The sequence below is a fragment of the Glycine soja genome, chromosome 11 (assembly GCF_004193775.1).
Source record: "Glycine soja cultivar W05 chromosome 11, ASM419377v2, whole genome shotgun sequence".
In the NCBI taxonomy this organism is placed as follows: domain Eukaryota; kingdom Viridiplantae; phylum Streptophyta; class Magnoliopsida; order Fabales; family Fabaceae; genus Glycine; species Glycine soja.
Window position 1 is genome coordinate 12,689,936 of NC_041012.1, and position 17,908 is coordinate 12,707,843.

The following is a 17,908-nucleotide window of genomic DNA, read 5'->3' on the forward strand; positions in this document are numbered from 1 at the left end:
AATGCTCAACTCAAGGACTAGAATACCATTGTGTCCAGGTTTCTTGGAAAAGAGGTGGTGTTATCAATGGAGTCCATTGCACAAGTCATAAGGCACATTAGGAAAGGAAGCACTTACCAAGAAGATGGGGAGAAGACCTATAAGAGCCATCTACCAAAAGCTCTTTATGGAAAGTACGTTAAGGAGGTAGATGGGAAGAAGAAGGTTCAGTACAACCTTTTGTGTGATATGGCCAAAATCTGGTCCAACATCACTCAGAAGAGCTTCACGCACAAAGTAGGCTCAAAAGACTTTATGTTTGACCTACACAAATTTATGCTCTTCCATCTGATGGATGAGATCCCTTTCAACCTTCCACACACTATCTACATCAATATTCTAAGGAACATGAAGACCTTGGGAGGAGTGGACGACATCAACTATGACACCCTCATCAACAAACTCTTTTGGAATCACCAAGTATTCTATGTCTTCGAAAGACTAGGCGAGGACTCCAAGTAGTCCATCATTAGAACAAGAACTTTCATTGCCAAACAAAAACACTTTAGTGTTGTCAACCTGAAGGCAATGAAAGTTGACATTAGAAGGAACATACCTACTCCTCTAGTAGATCAAGATGACATCCAATAGATGAGGCAAAAGAAACTAGCCAAAACTATTTTTGATGAAGACAAGGCTCTAGAAACTTTTGGCCTTTCTAAAAAGGTTAAAAGGATCTTTAGGGAGTAGAAGGGCAAGGTTCAGACCAGGAAGCAAGCCCAATAACAAGAAGAAGAAGAAGAAAATATTGTCTCCAAGGAGCAACGAACGAAGAAAAGGCATGAGGAGTCCTAACCCTCTCGTCTAATCCAATCTCAAAGAACTCTCCCATAGACTACTTCAGTCAGAAGGAGTCAAAGACAAATCACTGAGCAGGACAAAAAGGTTCAAAAGCTAAGGGATATAAGTGAAACAGAGAACAAGGGTCCTCTGATAACCTCCAAGAAGTACAAAGCATAACAAGAAGAACCTACTATCCTGAAGAAGCAGAGACATGATCAATCAATAATTCCCTCTTCCTTTCTAAAGAAGAGGAAAACAAGAGTTGAACCGAAGTCCTTGACCCCAAAGGAACCTATCAAGATCCCATCCTCTGACAGTTTGATAAACGTCAAATTTACTGGATTTTCATACGTGTTTTGTGACATTTATGTGGCATTTTAGTTATTTGTAGGCCTTATTTTGAATCAAAATAACTTTAAATTCAATTTTTACTTTGTCTTAGGTAGAATTTTGTCTTAGTTATTTTTAATGAATTTTTGATAGTTTTTTATAGCAAAAACAAGTTATTCTGACCTAGAGCTCCAAAAGTCCAAAATCAGCAGAAAGTTCTGGAAGGAGAAATTGCAAAAATTGAAGATAAAAGCTTCTACAATCAAGAGCAAGATATTTTTCAAGGATAAATCAACTGAAGAAGAAGATAATTACTTGAATTAATTAGACATACTATTTGTTTATAATTTCTTGTGATTATCTCCTTAATTAAACCAGGCCACAATTCTATAAATAGGAGGCTAGGCATTCATTGTAACAGAGTGTAGAAGTTCCGAGCAGTTCTTAGAATTATAATTTAGAATTCCACTCACTAGATGCCTCCATTATTCCGTTAGACACTCTAGGTTTCATTGTATTATTTTTGTGAGTACAATTTCATCCACCTAGGAGAGGAAAGGATGAACCTTGTTTTGCTTTAATTCTATCAATTCAACACTTTATCTTGAGTTCTTTATTTGTTTTCATACTTAATGTTTTTATTTCATTGGTCATCTAATCGATGAAACCAGGAATTGAATTGCTCTTTGGTGATCAAGTACTTAATTGGGATTTTCTCTAGGGATAGAATAATCATGGTTAAGACTTGCTAATTCTCGACCATTAATGTTGATTTCTTGTGTCAGTATGTCCAAGGGATTGGGTATTAGGTAAGTAGTTTAGCATCTATGACCATGCGGGAGCTGGGGTAGAATACATTAGTGAATTGGGGATAAGCAAGAAAGATGAGTAGAGAATTGTTTACAGTGGGTTAAGCGAATTCCAAGTCCAAACCTAGACATTCATTCATCAAGATCGACGTCACCATCCAAGTCTAGCATCTCTATCTTTACTTAATTATTTTATTGTCATTTGATTTTTTATAGCAATTTATTTTTGTTGGATCAAGTGGCCTCAGAATAATTAAGAAGGGGGGTTGAATTAATTATTCCTAAACCTTTACTAATTAAAAAATTTACTCTTCTAAGGCTTTTACTATGTTGTCAGGTAAATGAAGAATAGAAAAGAAACTTAACCAAAAGTAAAAGCGGAAATTAAAGTGCACAGCGGAAATTAAAAGAGTAGGGAAGGAGACAAACACACAAGAGTTTTTATACTGGTTCGGCAACAACCCGTGCCTACATCCAGTCCCCAAGCGACCTGTGGTCCTTGAGATTTCTTTTCAACCTTGTAAAAATCCTTTTACAAGCAAAGATCCACAAGGGATGTCCCCTCCCTTGTTCTCTTTGAAATACCTAGTGGATGTACCCTCCACTAGAACTAATCCACAAGAGATGTACCCTCTCTTGTTCTCAGTCAACAACCCAAGTAGATGTACCCTCTACTTGTACCACAAAGGATGTACCCTCCAATGTGTTAAGACAAAGTTCTCAGGCGGTTAAACCTTTGAAACTTTGTGAATGGGAATACAAAAGAATTCTCAGGTGGTTAGTCCTTTGAAATCTTTTGTATATGGGAAAGGGAAGAATCAAAAGAATTCTCAGACTGTGTCGTTTTGAATTCTTTGACAAGGGAGAAGGGAGACACAAAAGAATTGAGGTGGTTAGTCCTTCGTTCTTTTGGAAAAGGGAGAAGAGAGACACAAAAAGAATTCAGGCGATTAGTCCTTGGCGAATTCTTTTTGGCAAAGGGAGAAGGGAATGAAAAAGATGAATAACACAAGTTTTCAAGGTTTGAAAAACCATAAAACTTTGGAAAGCTTTTGGCAAAAGGAAGAAGAAGAAGAAGTTCAAAGAGACTCAGAAATCAATTGGCAAAAGTTTGTTGTCTAAAGAATGAATTGAAAAAGTTATCCTAAAATGCAAATCCAAGCCTTGCTTTTATAGACTCTTCATGTCTGGTCAAGAGAACCATTAGAAGAGTTATAACCTTTAGAAAAACTAAAAAAAAAAGTTGAAAAAGTTGAAAACTATTGGAAGAGTTACATCTTTTGATTTGTTCAGAAACTATCACTGGTAATCGATTACCAAATCAGTGTAATCAATTACACAAAGCTTTTTTGTGAAAGGATGTGACTCTTCAGAATTAAATTTGAATTTCAACGTTCAAACACACTGGTAATCGATTACCAAATCATTGAAATTGATTACAATATTTTGAAATCAATTGGAACGTTGTAAATTCAGTTGAAAGCTTTTTGAAAACCATTTTGCTACTGGTAATCGATTACAATAATCTGGTAATCGATTACCAGAGAGTAAAAACTCTTTGGTAAAAGGTTTTGTGAAAAAATCCATGTGCTACTCAATTTTTGAAAAACTTTTTAATACTTATCTTGATTAAGTCTTCTCTTAATTCTTGAATCTTGAGTCTTGAATCTTGATCAGGATTCTTGGAACTTGATTCTTGAAATCAAATTTCCTCTTGATTCTTGAAGTGTATTTGATTCAGTCTTGAACTCATTCTTTGATTCTTGAAGTCATCATCTTTGTTATCATGAAGTGTTATTGACTTTTGAGCTTTTTGTCATCATCTTTGTTATCATGAAAACTCCTTGAATCAATCTTGATTCATCATGAAGCTTGCTTCTACAATCTCCCCCTTTTTGATGATGACAACTTTTGAAATCAAGAAACACACACACACACTTTTTCCTAGTCGATCACTCACATAAATTTCCATTCTCCCCCTTTGTTTGTGAATTTATGCTTCTCTTAAAATTAAGTTGATTACTCATGTAAGTTCTTGATTTAATCCCTATTTCTCTCCCCCTTTGGCATCAACAAAAAGCCAAAGTGCGTAACAAGTATAAGACAATCATATACTATCAATCATTCACAAAACATACATTGAAGAATATGAACCAATCATGAAGCAAGAAACATGACTAGATCAAATATACAGAAAAGTCACATAGTCATATAACATAATTCATAATTGTTCAAACACACCATGCAAATAAAGAAATACTAAATTGTTCAAATGTAATAATAATATAGATTATTTGGATAAGTCACTGGCATCTAGCAGTCCTAATTCTCTTCTAATGTTGTAGAAGGTATCTTTACTAAGTGGTTTTGTAAAAATGTCTGCAAGTTGATTTTTAGTATTTACGAATTCTAAAACAACATCACCTTTTAGAACATGATCTCTAATAAAATGATGCCTAATTTCTATATGCTTGGTTCTAGAGTGAAGAACTGGATTTTTAGATATGTTTATGACACTTGTGTTATCACATTTTATGGGAATATGATCTAATACTATTCCATAATTAGATAGTTGATGTTTCATCCACCGAATTTGTGCACAACAACTACCAGCAGAAATATATTCTGCTTCTGCTGTGGATAATGCTACACTATTTAGTTTCTTGCTATTCCAAGAAACAAGAGCAGACCCTATGAATTGACATGTGCCACTAGTACTTTTCCTATCTGTTTTTGATCTAGCAAAATCCGAATCTGAGTATCATACTAAATTGCATAAAGAATTTTTAGGGTACCATAACCCTAAATTAACTGTTCCTAATAGATATCTTATGATTCTTTTTACTGCCATTAAATGAGAAAACTTTGGATTTGATTGAAATCTTGCACACATGCATAAACTAAACATAATATTTGGCCTACTTGCAGATAAGTAAAGTAGAGATCCAATCATACCTCTGTATTGCTTTGGATCAACAGGTTGACCGGATTCATCTTTGTCAAGATAACAACTGGTGTTCATAGGAGTAGCCAAGTGTTTTGAGTTTTCCATTCCAAATCTCTTAATGAGTTCTTTGCAATATTTTGCTTGGTTGACAAAGATCCCATCATTTGTTTGTTTGATTTGTAGTCCAAGAAAGTAATTTAACTCACCCATCATGGACATCTCAAACTCACTTTGCATATCAATAGAAAACTCCTTGCACAAAGATTCATTAGTAGATCCAAAAATTATATCATCAACATAAATTTGTACCAAAAAGATCTCATTATCCTTTTTTTATGAATAAGGTGGTATCTACTTTCCCTCTAGTAAAATTCTTTTCTAATAGGAATTTACTTATTCTTTCATACCAAGCCCTAGGTGCTTGTTTTAAGCCATAAAGTGCCTTCTTTAATCTATAGACATGGTCTAATTTTTGTGAGTCTTCAAACCCAGGAGGTTGTTCCACATAAACCTCCTCTTGAATTAGACCATTTAAGAAAGCACTCTTGACATCCATTTGATATAGTTTAAAATTCATAATAGATGCATATGCTAATAGCATCCTAATGGCTTCTAATCTAGCTACAGGTGCAAAAGTTTCTTCATAGTCTATACCTTCTTCTTGGTTATATCCTTTTGCTACAAGTCTAGCTTTATTCCTAATTACTATACAATTTTCATCCAATTTATTTCTAAAAGGGGGAGATTGTGGAAGCAAAGCTTCATGATGAATCAACAATGATTCAAATGTGTTTTGATGATAACAATGATGACAACAAAAGATGATGACAAAGGTGATGAACAAAAATCTCAAAAGATTAAAGAACAACTCAAGTGAATCAAAGAACATCTCAAGTGAATCAAGAACAAGTCAAGAGTTCAAGAATCAAGAAGAATTCAAGATTCAAGACTCAAGAAGAAAGTCTACACTCAAGAATCAAGATCAAGATTCAAGACTCAAGATTCAAGAATGAAGAAAAGACTCAATCAAGATAAGTATTAAAAAGTTTTTTCAAAACTTTGAATAGCACATGAGTTTTTGACAAAACCTTTACCAAAGAGTTTTTACTCTCTGGTAATCGATTACCAGTAGCAAAATGAGTTTGAAAAAGTTTTCAAACTGAATTTACAACGTTCCAAATATTTTCAAAAGGTTGTAATCGATTACAATGTTTTGGTAATCGATTACCAGTGTCCTTGAACGTTGAAATTCAAATTTAAAAGTGAAGAGTCACATTGTTTCACTCAAAAGCTTTGTGTAATCGATTACACTTATTTGGTAATCGATTACCAGTGTTTGTTTCTGAAAAATCTAAAGATGTAACTCTTCAAAAAGGTTTTGACTTTTTCAAATGGTTTTTAAGTTTTTCTAAAAGTTATAACTCTTCTGAATGGCCTTCTTGACCAGACATGAAGAGTCTATAAAAGCAAGGCTTTGTTTTGCATTTTAAATCAATCTTTCTAACAATAATCTCTTACAATCCTTTACAAGCCTTGAATCTCTTTGAACTTTTTCTTCTTCTTTGTACCAAAAGCTTTCTGAAGTTTTCTGGTTTTCTAAACCTTGAAAACTTATGCTATTCATCCTTTTCATTCTTTTCTCCTTTTGCCAAAAAGAATTTGCCAAGGACTAACCGCCTGAATTCTTTTTGTGTCTCTCTTCTCTCTTTTCCAAAAGAACAAGGGACTAACTACTTGAATTCTTTTGTGTCTCCCTTCTCCCTTGTCAAAGAATTCAAAACGACACAGTCTGGGAATTCTTTTGATTCTTCCCATTCCCTGATACAAAAGCGTTCAAAGGTTTAACCGCCTGAGAATTCTTTTGTATCCCCATTCACAAAGTATCAAAGGTTTAACAGCCTGAGATCTTTGTCTTAACACATTGGAGGGTACATCCTTTGTGGTACAAGTAGAGGGTACATCTACTTGGGTTTGACTGAGAACAAAGGAGGGTACATCCCTTGTGGATCAGTTCTAGTGGAGGGTACATCCATTAGGGTTTCAAAGAGAACAAGGGAGGGTACATCCCTTGTGGATCTTTGCTTGTAAAAGGTTTTTTACAAGGTTGAAAGAAAATCTCAAGGACCGCAGGTCGCTTGGGGACTGGAGGTAGGCACGGGTTGTTGCCGAACCAGTATAAAAACTCTTGTGTGTTTGTTTCCTTCTTCCCTACTCTTTTACTTTCCACTGTGCATTTAATTTTCACTTTTACTTTCTGTTAAGTTTCTCTTCTACTCCTCATTCTCTTAATAATTTAGTAAAAGCCTTAAAAGAGTAATTTTTTAATTAGTAAAGGTTTAGGAATAATTAATTCAACCCCCCCTCTTAATTATTCTGAGGCCACTCGATCCAACAAGATTAAGATATAAATAAGAAAAGATAAGATAAGATAAAAAATAAAAGATAAAAATAGAAAATAAAATCAAGAACGTGATAATGTTGGGACCTGACCTGCCTTGTTTGCCTAGGATGTATGTGTTTATGATTTTTCTTTATCAATTTAGGTGATTCTATTCTACCAACATCTGTTCAATTACTTGCCCCTGATTCCTCACGATGACAAGCGTATTTTATTTATCTACCTTCCAAATTCTTTTGCAAAGACTCAACAAATAAAATGCATTGAAGTATGAATTCTAGATGTTTGCAAGAATGCATGGACATAAAATAATCATTCTATGTCTAACAATGACTTTCCTATGAAATCCTTTCTTTTTGTTCTATTAGAAGTTACCATCTTCCAAAAGTCTAACCCCTAAAACCAATGCATGCATACCTTCTTTAAATCTTATTTAGAAGTTATCCTCTCCCGTCTAACCCCTAACAGAATATAAAGAATAATGCAAGATAAAAGCAGAAAAGATAATAGAATAGAAAATACCTTTGCATTGATAAATAATGATTACATCATACATCGCTTGGCTTTTAGGCCTGTCAGGCCCTAACTAGGGGTTTAGCCATTCATGACCATTGAGGGCTTTACAATGGGGTATAAGAACTGATGGGATAAGGGGTGAAAGAAAGTGAAATCCCTACTAGAGGGGGTTCTGTGGTGTATTTTTCTGCTTGGCTTGACTCCCTTTTTATAGTTGTTGCAATGGACTTGGGCCTAATGCTAAAAATCTTCCTGATTGATATTTTTTTGATATTTTCTCAATCTTTTTCTCTTTTAATCCCTCCTTTTTATATCTGTAAGTCATAAATAAGAAAAATATCAAATCTTAATATTTCAGCCAAAGATAACTGCTAAATAAATATTTTTAAAGATATTTTCAATATATTTTTATTATCAAAATAACTCATATTTAGCAGTTATCAGTAACCTGATAGATCCTTCTTATGGTTATTAGAAAAAGAAAATTCAGAAATTCAGATATTGTTTGCCAATCCATGCCAAAGGAGTTTCCAGCATAATCTATACTCATCATGGGCACAAAACTTACACATGCATATGCTTATACATGCATAAACCTTGCACCATTAAATGCAATGATGACTCATTTAACAAAAACAGTAAAAGTTCAAATGGTTTAAATGCATATATTCTTTCGAAAACTACTAAACCTTCCAAGGTACACATGGCTTTAGGGAACAAGAAAACCATTAGCAATGCAAAGAACCACCAAGTGAAAATACTCATTGAAAAAGAGAGAAATTTTGTAATAGAATTTCAAAAAATTAATCAAACATAAGAAAGCTCACTCAAGAACTACACGAAGAACTAGATAATTTGGTCAAATAATCACAATATCAGTGCAACAATATCTAAGGTCAACAAAGACCAATGCACCATCTAAAGGATTAATCACATAAACTGAAGTACAGAACATAAAATTCAACTACTCATCTAAATTCAAACACAAATACTAACATGAGAAATCCTACATATTAGTAACTCATTCTGTAATATACAATCAAGTACCATCGAATGTAGGAATATATCCAGCACAAGAATTCATAAATTTACCAAATACCCACTGTCCAATTTGGATAACAAACAAGGAGAAAGGAGGAATTGCAACTAATATGCCCCAATATCAATTGGCTTGCGCGATGCAGAGACTTGCGGGATTCTGCAATTTGATCAGTGAAATGAGCTTGATTAGTTACACACCAACTCCACAACTAATTCATGCCCTCTTAACTAGCATTGCAAATTACAAAGGGAAAAACACTTGAAAAAAATCAAAAAGGGGGAGAAACACTTCATCATTGCACACTCGCACTCCGGCACTGAACACGTCCCTTCACCGTCACACCCCACCATTGTAACACCCTGATATATATCTATATATTATTAGTAATTATGTTTGATGTTTGATTATATTTGTTGTGTTATTTTATCCGTAATTATTTTCAAGGAGGTGAATTTAGTTATAAAAAGGGTGTTAGTATTTAAAGCGAAAGCTTTTCAAAGAAGCCACGAGGAAGCTTCTCGAGGAAGCCTCTTAATGAAGCTTCTCAAGGAAGCTACATGAAGCTGCCTCGGTAAAAACGCTGCCCAGCCTTAGTTAACCGTTGGATCTTCTCGAAATTTAGTCTACAGCTTCACCGAATACTTGTCCACGATCTGACCATTGGGATCTTTGAGAAGATATCTGGAGTGTGCGCGACGTTTCCATTACCGAGAGCATTACTCATTTGAGCGTTTCAGCCTTTGCTTTCGTGTAGCTTAGGAAAAACGCCATTTCTTCTCCTTTCTTTCTTCCAAAACCATTTCCAACATTCCAAGCTTTTTCTCCATCACCCACGGCCACCATTAGCCACCACAAATCGTCGTTGTTCTCCATTGAAATCCCACACCGAGAGGAACCCTTCAACCGAAGTGGAATCTTCCAAATTGTCTCGCGATTCTGGTAGAGAACGAAACCCTAATCTGACATTTCGTTTTCCTTAGAGGTAATCATGGTTCTATGCTTGTTCCTTGTTAGTTTCAGCTTGTCTTTGCATCTTTTCTGACTTTGGAACTGTCATTGCATGTTTTACGCTTCCTTTGAAAAACCCTAGAGAAAGAGACTTTGTAAACGTTATCTTTTCATGAAATGCATGTTATTTTCATAACCTACACTGAACCCCGGTCACATTGGCATGGTCGGAATTTCCAAATGATGTCCCTTTGTAAAACCCGAAATTCTCTCAGCCCTTTCATGTAGTGACGTGGGTGTTTGACCCAGAGCATTGTTATTAGCTTTGTTTTCTGAAATCCATATTAAGTCTCCTTCATTTTGGCATGGTAGAGGCTTACGTGGAACCGACGAGCGGGGATGAAAAAGAAATCTCCAAGTGACGTGACGAGGAACTCGTGGGTAGCTCACAATAGGTAAGGGGAGTTTATTATGAAATTTACCGTTTTAACACCATAGTTAGGGTCAGGGAACCTAGCTATGAGGATAACTACCTATCCCTGTTGCATGCTGATTTTTCTTTTATAGAAAACAATGTTTTTAACTAATGGGATGCGATAAAATTGTTATTGATATGCATGCTGGTTTTTCAGGAAAAAACTATGTTTTGACGAATGGGATGCGATATATATATATATATATATATATATATATATATATATATATATATATATATATATATATATATATATATATATTTGGTGATGAATGATATTGTTGTCTTTATTTGATTTGTGTTGTTTGAAGACCTATGAGTGTGAATCTTAGGCATGAAAGAAATATATATGTGCGGAATGAGATTTGTTGTTGATGTCGCTATTAAGGATTTTAATTTATATATGGTGATATTGATAATTATGATGATATTGATTTGAGATGACGTTGTTAATAAAGACCATGTCAACATGAATTGATGGTATTGTTGATGATTATGTGAATATGAAATGAGGTTGTTGCTGTTGTTGATAACGTCATTGAGACGAGATGATATCTGTGTTGAGAATGATATGAAAATGGAATGTTGATTGATGTTGGAAATGCATTGGCATGTGCATGTTGTGTATGTTCGTGGGGGGCGGAGTGCACTGACCTTCCAGGGTCTTTGGCACTTGCTTTAGGCTACGTTCATACGTTGGATGTTGTGTATGTTCGTGGGGGGCGAAGTGCACTAACCTTCCAGGGTCTTTGGCACTTGCTTTGGGTCACGCTCATACGTCATATGGAGTGTATGTCATGGGGGGTTAAGTGCACTGACCTTGTCGAATGGCCCAGACGTGGGTGACTAGCGTGGTTAAAGAATTTAAGCATTTATGAGGGGATGCTTAGGCGCTTTAATAGGTCCATGGTCTTTGGCACTTGCTCTTGGCCGTGTTCATAGCTCATACAACACAGGAAATAGAGTAACTATGGCAGAGTATACTTTGTACTGAGGGGGCTTGTCACCTGGTAGGGAACTCCTTTGGGCTCCCAGGCTGATCACCTTTGGGTTCCCTAAGTGAGAGTGTCGTGCGGAAACGCTTAGGCTATTTCCTGAGATTTGGTTGTTGGTATGTACCATATTGCATATGAGAGTTGAGTCAGGTGCATGCATAATTCTGTGCAGTCTTGATTGGATCCATGGATGGATGATGAGTAATTATTGAATGTGGATGATGAATAATTGCTGGATGTGAGTGTTGAATAATGAAAATTGTGTAAGCTCATAATGTTTGCCTATGTTTCTTGCTAATTGTGGTTATTTGGAATTGGTATTGGTTCTTTTTATAATGAACTCACCCTTGCAATTTTGTATTGTGTGGTTGAAACCTGTGATGATCACGAACATTGTTCGTGGGAGCAGAATGACAGCAACAGGGTGTAGGAAGTGAGATTCTGGTGAGTAGCCGCCGAGCTGACGTGATGATGTTGACATTATTTTGGGAGAGAGTTGTGTTTTATAATCAACTCCTCCATAGTTGGTTTTAAGTTTTATTTTGTTGAGTTAAAGATGTAAAACTTGGATTTTAATTATATTTATGAACAGATTTAATTTTCGTTTATGTGTATGACGTGTACCGAGTTACTGTTTCTATATAATTATATATATTCATCTAAGTAAACGTGTATGGTTTAGTGAATGTATGTTGGGACGAAATTACTTCTATTTTCATAAATAAATTAAGGGAGTTTTTATGTAAAAATTGAAATTATCGCATATTAGAGTGTTGATATCGTAGCGACGAGGCGGGTTGTTACAACCATCGCACTCCGGCACCAAACGTGTCACGAGGAGGAACAAATGCGATTAAGCAGCTGCAGGCAACACGAAGCACGAACCCTCAAATGAGGAGGAGAAAATGAAGCGCGAACGAAGTTAAACGACGTCGTTTTGGGTTTTGCATAAACCCGCAGACTTAGGGCAGACTCGCGAGTCTACCTTAACTCTCGAGTCTGCGCTAACTCAGCCGAGTCTACTTTGTTTTTTATTCTACTTCTGTTTTGACTCACTGAGGCTTTGTGGAATTCTATGATTTAAAACGCGATTTTGATAACCATGGTGCACATTGTTAGCTTTCTTTGATTCGTGATGCAGTTCATGAATCCTTCTTCTTCTTTTTTTTAAAAAAGTAACATTTATCTTTTATTATTTGATTTTGCACACGCATTGCATGTAACACTAAATTTGTACATTTCTATTACACAGTGTGAGATTATTTAATTACTGCCAAGAAAGAAAAAAAAAACTAAGTTATAAGAATGGTCATCAGTGTCATCTCGAACACATGCGTAAAGTGATCGACGGCTCAGGATTCCAATTTTGAGGGGTCTCACAATTTTTAAAAAATCTGAAAAGAAAATTAATAATTTCATTTTGGTGAACTTTTTAATATATAAGAGTTTTACGTATTATTTTTTTATAGTTGAATTTATTCATGAAATTTTTTGTCAATAAATTATTTATAAAATATGGTTCCATTGTTTAGGGATCTGTTTTTTAATTTTTCTCTGGACCCCAAAAATATTCAAGACGACACTAATATTCATTACCAGTTATATATATATATATATATATATATATATATATATTACTGCAGTTCATAATTTGCACAAGTAATTGTAAATGATGTGTTTGGTTTGGGGTTGGGGTTGTCAAGTCCTCATTTGCTGTTAAATGTATTTGGAAGCATATATATTTGGTTTGACTTGCTCAACACGAAAGTAATGCTTTGTTATTCTTGCATTGAGTAAAATTCTTTGTGTGTGCCTTGATAATATTGATCTTTTAAGTCAATGTTATGTTTCTAATAATATTCAATAAGAATTTCGTATCCTTGTTAGTATATATATTTACGTTATTTTTTTTATTATTAATATTATTTTTCAAATTAACAGTATTCATAATGTCAAAATTACTTTTTAAATAAATGCTTTTAAATAGAAATCAATTTATATAATTATATTTTCTTAACTAATTAAAATCATTTTTGCGAATTCTAATTCTAATTAATTAAACACCAACTTTTGCGATGGAGCCTATCTTGTTGCCTCAGTGTGTGCAACTCTCCATCTTCTGGGATGGAGCCTATATTGTTGGCTGATGTGCTTAAGTGCTTCTTTCTTAATATAGTGTTTTTTTTTTTTTTTTGCTTTCCCTACTTTTTGTTACCTTTTATGAATAAAAAAATGTATGTTGTTTAATCGTATCTATTATTATATATATATATATATATATATATATATATTAAAATTTAAAAGTGCTTTCATTTTTTTAATGCATATTTTCTTATATTTAAACTGAATTTTTTAAAAAAAAACCTTGCCAAATATGATGAGACACTCGCCAATTTCTTCTTGATTAAAAATGTGAACCCCGCACGCCTTAGTATTTAAGTCGTCCACTATGACTAAATAATTATGCTTAACCAATTTTCAAAAGAATTAAAGCGTTTACCTCATCTCCACTCCACCGTATATTAAAATATTTTATACGTATTATTTCAACTTTAATTTGTGTTTAACATATGTAATTTGTACGTTGTTTTCTTTAACTCCTCCTTGAAGTTGATTTTCATGCGCATGTCAGCATCAGAATTAATCAAAGAATTTGAGAATATTTACTTTTGGCACTGCTCAATCTCCAAGACTCCAACGGTAAGTCAAAATCGCCGTGGTGACCAAAGATGTTCATTTTTTTTTTTTAAATCCGTAACAATTAAATATAAATATAAAAAGTTATAATAATTCACTCAATCAATTGACCTAAATTGAGGGTGTTCATTAGAAAAGTCTAATTGGAAAACATTAATATTAATAGTACCTATAGAGCTACATTCAAGTTCTGATTATTGAAGGAAGTAGTTGGCTTTGCAAATTGTCCTTCTCAAGACGAGCTGGAGCTACTCAAAGAATTTGCCTTCAAAGGATTCCCAGGTACTTGTCTCTGGGGATATTTGGGGATATGCGGATTTAGCCGTCTCCATTCACATGCAGGTAGTTGGAGTTTAATTTTTATTTTCATATTTTTAATCGTGATATTGGTATGAAATAATCTCTATCGAAAAGGGTGATTAATCTTCATCGAAACCTGGAGGGCACACAAGGTGGGCTTTTTCTTCTCAACATAATTTATTTTATATTTAAGAACCAACCAGAATTTGAACCTCGAATACTTAATTAAGACACACAAGTGACTACCACTTAGGGGTGGGTAAGCGTACCGGCGTACCCCGTCTAATTCTACATCGACAATGAATTGGGCCAGGTCACCCCGCACTCTTACACAGATTTAATACATTGGTATATCCCCGCCCGATGGACCCTGCAGGCCAAATGGGTTGGTCCGCGGTGGTGGCAGTGTGATGGTGGCACGATGGTGGCGTGGTGGTGGTACAACGAAAAAGATAGATCGAGTTGTGGTGAGGAGATCAGAGTGCGAGTTGTGGTGGGAAGAATAGAGTGCAAGTTGCACACGCGTGAGGAGCGGTCGACGTCGGGATTGTAGTGGCTATGGCTGTGAGGTGTGACGTGCGACATGACGAAAATGACGGAGAAGAAGGAACGACGTAGAAGGAGTGAGGTGTGGTGGCGTACATATAATTTTTATAGGATTAATATAAAATTAAAATTTTATACCACCTTTTAAATGTTTCAAATATATATATATATATATATATATATATATATATATATTATATATATTGTTTATTGATATTTTTTTAAAATATTCATATTTAAAATATTTTATCTAATTAATATTAAATATAAGGTGCTTGCTATACTAAAAAAGTTTATCTCACTGAATTATGTGCGTGATAAGTTCATGTTACTTGAGTTTAATTGCTATAAGTGAAAACAAAATATAAATGACTTTATTTTTTAACTATCTTTCATATTGTACACACTAATTCCTTCTATTAAGAGTTATCTTCTGTATAGTTACATTCAGCTTTATTCTTTTAACCATGATTTTAAATTTAAATTTTATTGATGAAAAAAGTAATGGAATAAATGATTATATGAAAAATGATAAATTAAGTTTTTTCTTAAAAAATTAATTATAAATAAATTTAATAGATATTTTATATCAATGTTATGAATAAAAAAAACTTTGTTTATTTTTATAAAAAATCTAATAAAATTTCTTTAATTTTTTATAAATGAAAAATAAATTATAGATCAGTTCGATACACCGACTTCAACATGGGCACTACGCACTCCTAATCTTCCTCTATATAAAGTGTAAACTCTCGCTCTCTCTCTTTCATCTCTTTACTTGTCTTTCTTCTCTCTCCTCATAGTGATCATATTCTTTCCCTTTTTCCTAGTTTGTGTGTGCTCTTTGGCTTTCTGGTCTCTCTCTCCCACCCTCCAAATTCGCCTCTTTTCCCTCTTCTTTTGATCTCAGTGCACACCTAAAAGAAAAACAATGGTGGATCTTCAAACCGTTTGCTGCATGTGCGGCGACGTTGGTTTCCCAGACAAGCTTTTTCGCTGCAACAAATGCCGCAATCGCTTCCAGCACTCGTATGATCTCTTTCTCCTTCTCAAATCATAACCATCATACAAAAATCATAATTACATGCACTTCATATTAATACTCCAATATCTCTCTTTATCATAACACAATCATCTTTAATTTTCACAATACCTCTAATCTCTATTGTTTTCATAATTAACCATCATACACAAATCTTGATCATCATGGCAATACTTATGCTATTGCTCTACTTTTTATGTTCATATATGTGTAGCTTCATAAAACATGTATGCTTTTTTTTTGGTACTTTTCAATGTTGGTGTTACTTTAGGAGTGAATTAGGCTTAAAGTTTATTTAATATATATATATATATATATATATATATATATATATATATATATTTGTTTTTTTGCAGGTATTGTAGCAACTACTACGGAGAATTACCGGAGATAGAACTGTGTGATTGGTGCCAAAGCGAGGAGAAAAACTTGAGACATATTGGCACCAATTTGAAGAAACCGGTGGCGGCCGGAAACGAGGCCGGAGCCACCCACCGTTCCGCATATTCCGGCGAAAAAATGATCAAGCAGCATGATCATCATCATCATCATGAAGAGAGTGGTTCTGAGAAGGGTAAGAGTCCCACACCATCGCTGCGACCCGGCACACGCAGGTACAAGCTTCTCAAGGATGTAATGTGCTAAAAGAGAGGGAAAAGGAAGAAACAAAGGTAACATCTCTTACCAAGGAGTCTAGCTCCGTTGGTTAAATTAGGTGTTGAGTGTACTAAATTTTTTGATATCGTGTTCAATTTTTACCGATATTAAGAAAGTAGCATCTCAAGTAAACCAAATAGAAGAAACAGAAAAAGAGATAATATTAATTATAGGTGACTTTTGTGTCTTAAAGATGTTTAATTTGTGTTATGTTAATAGCGTGTAGTAGCTATGCAAAGAGTGTGTTTCTTGAGTGCCTGTGTGTTTTTTCTCTACTATGATCCTTCTTCCGTTTTGAGTGGCTTTCAGCCAGTTGTGAATAAAACTATGCAACTTTAGTAGTATCTACTAAATATAGTCCCGTAATCTAAGGCATTATTATTAAGTTTAAGGCTCTTCTCTCCACTTTTTGTTTTTGCATGTCTATTTATAATTATGTTTTCAACTGTACATATTATGTAATTACGCATAATACATACATATATATATATATATATATATATATATATATATATTCACAAATAGGATCAGCGAAAATAATCTAGCTGATTTTTCATACGTTTCTTGTTTTCTAAAAAGACTACCTAGAATAATGCATGGTACACATGAAGTGTATGTTTCCTGCATGAGATTGGTTAACTGAAGAAGTGATTGAAAAATAATATTTTATTGGAATCCAACTTCGAGATGCAAAAGTTAATTCAATTGACACACACACACACACACACACATATATATATATATATATATATATATATATATAAAGGCTAAAGCTGCTAAACACTATCCTATGTCTACAAATGCTTGATTTTAATTAGTCCATAATAAGAAATATATTACAGCAAATCATTAAATTCAGCTTGTTAACTAATTAAGTTCTTTCTTTTTTGCGGGATTTGCTTGGTTAACTTAACTTGAGTCTCTTGGGGTGAATTGAATGCATCGGTTTTCTTTGGGGCAAAGATTTTATAGTACCAGAAAGCCTGCCATAACTTTTTCAGATTCATTGATAGCCTTTAATTGCTAGGCCCTCTCTATTATTGTCCATGTCAAAGAAAATGAAGGTTCTTGATTAATAAGAAGTGGAGGATTTTCACCACGTAGCTGAGATAGTATGGGTGTACCTTAATTTTTATTTTTCTTTTATTAAATATGCCATTGGCTACTTCCTGCAATGATCAATGACCATTGTATGAAGCTATAGAGATCATGATCAAAGTCTAGCTAGAGCAAGAATTTTCCTTGGCAGGTCCTCTTTTCTTGTATTATTATTCTTTGTGGTATTAATTTCTTGGTGGAAAAAGAAGTGGTGAAGTGTTCACTGATTAGACGAACTAGAGTTTCCAGGTTTGGGTGGTTGTTTCTAGGCCATATATTTATGTCG

At 34.2% G+C, this 17,908-nt stretch overlaps 1 protein-coding gene across 1 annotated transcript; it reads left to right on the forward strand.

Moving 5' to 3' along the window:
- Window positions 1-15,613: 15,613 nt before the first annotated feature.
- LOC114375750 lies at window positions 15,614-16,896 on the forward strand. Its single transcript, XM_028333597.1, has 2 exons — window positions 15,614-15,854; window positions 16,224-16,896. The coding sequence occupies exons 1-2, from the start codon at window positions 15,757-15,759 to the stop codon at window positions 16,510-16,512; spliced, it is 387 nt and encodes a 128-aa protein (XP_028189398.1). The 5' UTR covers window positions 15,614-15,756; the 3' UTR covers window positions 16,513-16,896.
- The last annotated feature ends 1,012 nt before the right edge of the window (window positions 16,897-17,908 follow it).

Bases quoted from the DNA above. Each gene is read 5' to 3' on its own strand.
- LOC114375750 (XM_028333597.1), top strand. From the start codon at position 15,757: ATGGTGGATCTTCAAACCGTTTGCTGCATGTGCGGCGACGTTGGTTTC. The intron at 15,855-16,223 runs GTATGATCTCTT...GTTTTTTTGCAG, and splicing joins CGCAATCGCTTCCAGCACTC to GTATTGTAGCAACTACTACG.